Source organism: Hemibagrus wyckioides, linkage group LG29, assembly GCF_019097595.1.
Source record: "Hemibagrus wyckioides isolate EC202008001 linkage group LG29, SWU_Hwy_1.0, whole genome shotgun sequence".
In the NCBI taxonomy this organism is placed as follows: domain Eukaryota; kingdom Metazoa; phylum Chordata; class Actinopteri; order Siluriformes; family Bagridae; genus Hemibagrus; species Hemibagrus wyckioides.
In genome coordinates, this window is record NC_080738.1 from 967,816 (window position 1) to 972,336 (window position 4,521).

Genomic DNA, 4,521 nt, shown 5'->3' on the forward strand with positions numbered 1-4,521 from the left:
TCCAAGAACTCCTTACTGCAGAATAAAACACCCAGGGGGAGGAGTCAGACCTGAGCTAGCTCCTCCTACCAGGGACAGAGTTGTGGCAAAAGTCTAGGGGATAAGTGTGTTTAAGTTCCCCTAGCCCCGCCCCCTGCAGCAGGGAGTCACCCACACACTGCACTTCACACCTTTAGTACAGGATTAAAGTGAGCGCCACTAGAGGGCAGCTCGAAACCAGGTTTCCATAGCACCCCTACAGCTCCACCCCCAGGATGTGTGGTATGGTGGAGATGCTCCATCTTTATCAGTTTGAGTCAGGGAGCGAGATCTGGAGGAGAAAAGCTGAAGATCAGAGATGTAAAGGTAAAAGCTCGATGAAATCTGAGAAGGAGCATTCTGACCTGGTGACCGGTCAGGAGGTTTCTGGATCCTCCTCCAACAGCAGGTCATTAAAAATCACGATGAAGACAAAATGGACACAGAGGAAGTGAAGTAGTTTAGAATTGACTTTAATACTCGTTTTATTGATTTGTCACTTTAAAGTAGAATTTCTTCAACAGCCATTCAGCAGGAACGTCCAGTCCACCATGCATACATGTCCAAATATTTATTCTTCAGTGTGTGTGTGTGTGTGTGTGTGTGTGTGTGTGTGTGTGTACGCACTGGAGTCACCAGGCTTCCATTAAATACATTCAGAGTGTAGAACACACCTCGCTGACCTCTGACCCCTAGAGAATCATCAGAAATGTAAACTCACAGGTTACATTCAGGCCCAGTGTGTGTTCTTTTCAAGTTTCATGATATTTCTGCTTCATTCCTCAGAAAGTTTACAGCTTTAGAAAACTTGGCAGTTTATTTTATTAAAAAAAGCAAAAACAAAAGAAAAGCAGATTCCCTTTTTAATATCCAGTGCAGCGTGTGGAGGGGAGACCGTACCAAAGAGCTTCAGGAACAAGAGGGAAAATAAAACACCTTCATTTCTGACCACAGAATCGGTCACCTTCCGTCCAGAAATTCCGTTCTGTTCCTCAGTCCTGGTGTTTAAACATCCAGCAGTCCAGAGGACTTCTCTTCAGGAAGTGATCCTTTCATACACAATTCCCAGATAAACACCAAGAATCCTCTCCAGCGGCTTCCATCACCTGGAGGATCCTTCAGCTGGGTTCCATCACCAGAAATGTGCTTAAAATAAAGAAAGAAAAAAAAGACCCTGCTCCTGTTCTAGTGGACACCGAGAGTTCATCTCAACATACAATAATATCTGGGTCAGAACTTCCCAAAAGCATCTCCTCCATAAGCAGGAACTGGAGAAGAACCTTGTGCAGTGAAAGTTTTTTTTAAATGGTCCACCCCATTTATCTAGGTTGGCCAGTGACTGGATCAAAGACAGACCTCCAGTTCTTTCCTGAGAAAAAGTCCCTCAGGGTTTCAACTGGGAAAAGGGATTCTGGAACCATCTGAAGGAGAAAACATCTTAGTTTCAGGATGCTCTTCCTCATGGCCCAGTAGAAAGTGTCATCTGGGTCAATAAATAGACATCACATGCCAGAAGCCTGATGCCTGAAGTGGAGGGGTGTGTGTGTGTGTGTGTGTGTGTATGTGTGTGTATGTGTGTGTGTGTGTGTGTGTGTGTGTGTATGTGTGTGTGTGTGTGTGTGTGTGTGTGTGTATGTATGTGTGTGTGTATGTGTGTGTGTGTGTGTGTGTGTATGTGTGTGTGTGTGTGTGTGTATGTATGTGTGTGTGTGTGTGTGTGTGTGTGTGTGTGTATGTATGTGTGTGTGTGTGTGTGTGTATGTGTGTGTGTGTGTGTGTGTATGTGTGTGTGTGTGTGTGTGTGTGTGTATGTGTGTGTGTATAGTGGAATGTCTGTATGAAAGTCTCAACTGCTCCAAAATGATCCTGAATGCAGAAGAAGCGCTCCATCTCTCCACCCCAGCTCTCCAGTAGAATGTCTTGCTGTAGGAACTTTTAGTAAGGTGTGGGAAAATACATCAGCATCCTGATTACACCATCACAGAGCCCCTCCCCCACAGGTGTCTCCTCACACACTCCTCACATCTCCACTCCTCACACACTCCTCACATCTCCACTCCTCACACACTCCTCACATCTCCACTCCTCACACACTCCTCACATCTCCACTCCTCACACACTCCTCACATCTCCACTCCTCACATCTCCACTCCTCACATCTCCAGTGTCCAGGTTGTATTGAGATCTTTGTGAACAGTCCACCAGCTTCAGGAGGTTCCTGCACTACCAGGAAGTGAAGAACGGTCTCTTGCAGTGGAACGTCTGTGTGAAAGCGTTTCCCAGCTGCACCACCCGACCCTGTCCTCCACCTCGACTACGCTCCACCACCACCCGAGGCATCTGCACAAGCTGGAGGGGGCTCTTCCCGTCCTTCAGGGCCTGGGTCAGGTTCAGGATCTGCAGGAGGGTGAAGGACACACAGGGATTAGTCAGCATCACGTGATGATTAGTGTGGAGCTCACTTCTGTAGAACTTCACACGTTTACCTGTCCTCTCATCACAGACATCTGCTTCTCAAACATGGTTTTATCAAAACCCTTATCCGTCTGTAGAGGAAACAGGAACACAAGATCAGTTACATCACACTCATACCTCAACACACACAATCAACACAACACACCTCAACACACACACACACACACACTCATACCTCAACACACACAATCAACACAACACACACACACACACACACACCTCAACACACACAATCAACACAACACACCTCAACACACACAATCAACACAACACACCTCAACACACCTCAACACACACACACACGCACCTCAACACACACACACACTCGCACCTCAACACACACACACACTCGCACCTCAACACACACACACACTCGCACCTCAACACACACACACACACACACACTCGCACCTCAACACACACACACACTCGCACCTCAACACACACACACACACACACTCGCACCTCAACACACACACACACACACTCGCACCTCAACACACACACACACACTCGCACCTCAACACACACACACACACACTCGCACCTCAACACACACACACACACTCGCACCTCAACACACACACACACTCGCACCTCAACACACACACACTCGCACCTCAACACACACACACACTCGCACCTCAACACACACACACACTCGCACCTCAACACACACACACACTCGCACCTCAACACACACACACACTCGCACCTCAACACACACACACACTCGCACCTCAACACACACACACACTCGCACCTCAACACACACACACACTCGCACCTCAACACACACACACTCGCACCTCAACACACACACACTCGCACCTCAACACACACACACACTCGCACCTCAACACACACACACTCGCACCTCAACACACACACACACTCGCACCTCAACACACACACACACACTCGCACCTCAACACACACACACACTCGCACCTCAACACACACACACACTCGCACCTCAACACACACACACACACACTCGCACCTCAACACACACACACTCGCACCTCAACACACACACACACACACACTCGCACCTCAACACACACACACACACACACACACTCGCACCTCAACACACACACACTCGCACCTCAACACACACACACACTCGCACCTCAACACACACACACACACACACTCGCACCTCAACACACACACACACACACACACTCGCACCTCAACACACACACACTCGCACCTCAACACACACACACACTCGCACCTCAACACACACACACACACTCGCACCTCAACACACACACACACACACACACACACACACACACCTCAACACACACACACTCGCACCTCAACACACACACACACACACACACACACTCGCGCCTCAACACACACACACACACACACACACACACTCGCACCTCAACACACACACACACTCGCACCTCAACACACACACACACTCGCACCTCAACACACACACACACTCGCACCTCAACACACACACACACTCGCACCTCAACACACACACACACTCGCACCTCAACACACACACACACTCGCACCTCAACACACACACACACTCGCACCTCAACACACACACACACTCGCACCTCAACACACACACACACTCGCACCTCAACACACACACACACTCGCACCTCAACACACACACACACTCGCACCTCAACACACACACACACTCGCACCTCAACACACACACACACTCGCACCTCAACACACACACACACACTCGCACCTCAACACACACACTCGCACCTCAACACACACACACTCGCACCTCAACACACACACACTCGCACCTCAACACACACACACTCGCACCTCAACACACACACACACACACTCGCACCTCAACACACACACACACACACTCGCACCCCAACACACACACACACACTCCCACCCCAACACACACACACACACTCGCACCTCAACACACACACACACACACACACACACTCGCACCTCAACACACACACACACACACACACACACTCGCACCTCAACACACACACTCGCACC

The 4,521-nt window shown here is 49.5% G+C and overlaps 1 protein-coding gene across 1 annotated transcript in view; it reads right to left on the reverse strand.

The window, feature by feature from the left end:
• Window positions 1-475: 475 nt before the first annotated feature.
• pi4k2b (phosphatidylinositol 4-kinase type 2 beta) overlaps window positions 476-4,521 on the reverse strand; it is a 20,315-nt gene continuing 16,269 nt past the window's right edge. The window contains exons 9-10 of the mRNA XM_058385144.1: window positions 2,505-2,564; window positions 476-2,415 (exon numbers count right to left, since the gene is read on the reverse strand). Of these exons, the coding sequence (XP_058241127.1) occupies window positions 2,242-2,415; window positions 2,505-2,564 (234 nt within the window). The 3' untranslated portion in view covers window positions 476-2,241. The remainder of the gene's footprint in view (window positions 2,416-2,504; window positions 2,565-4,521) is intronic.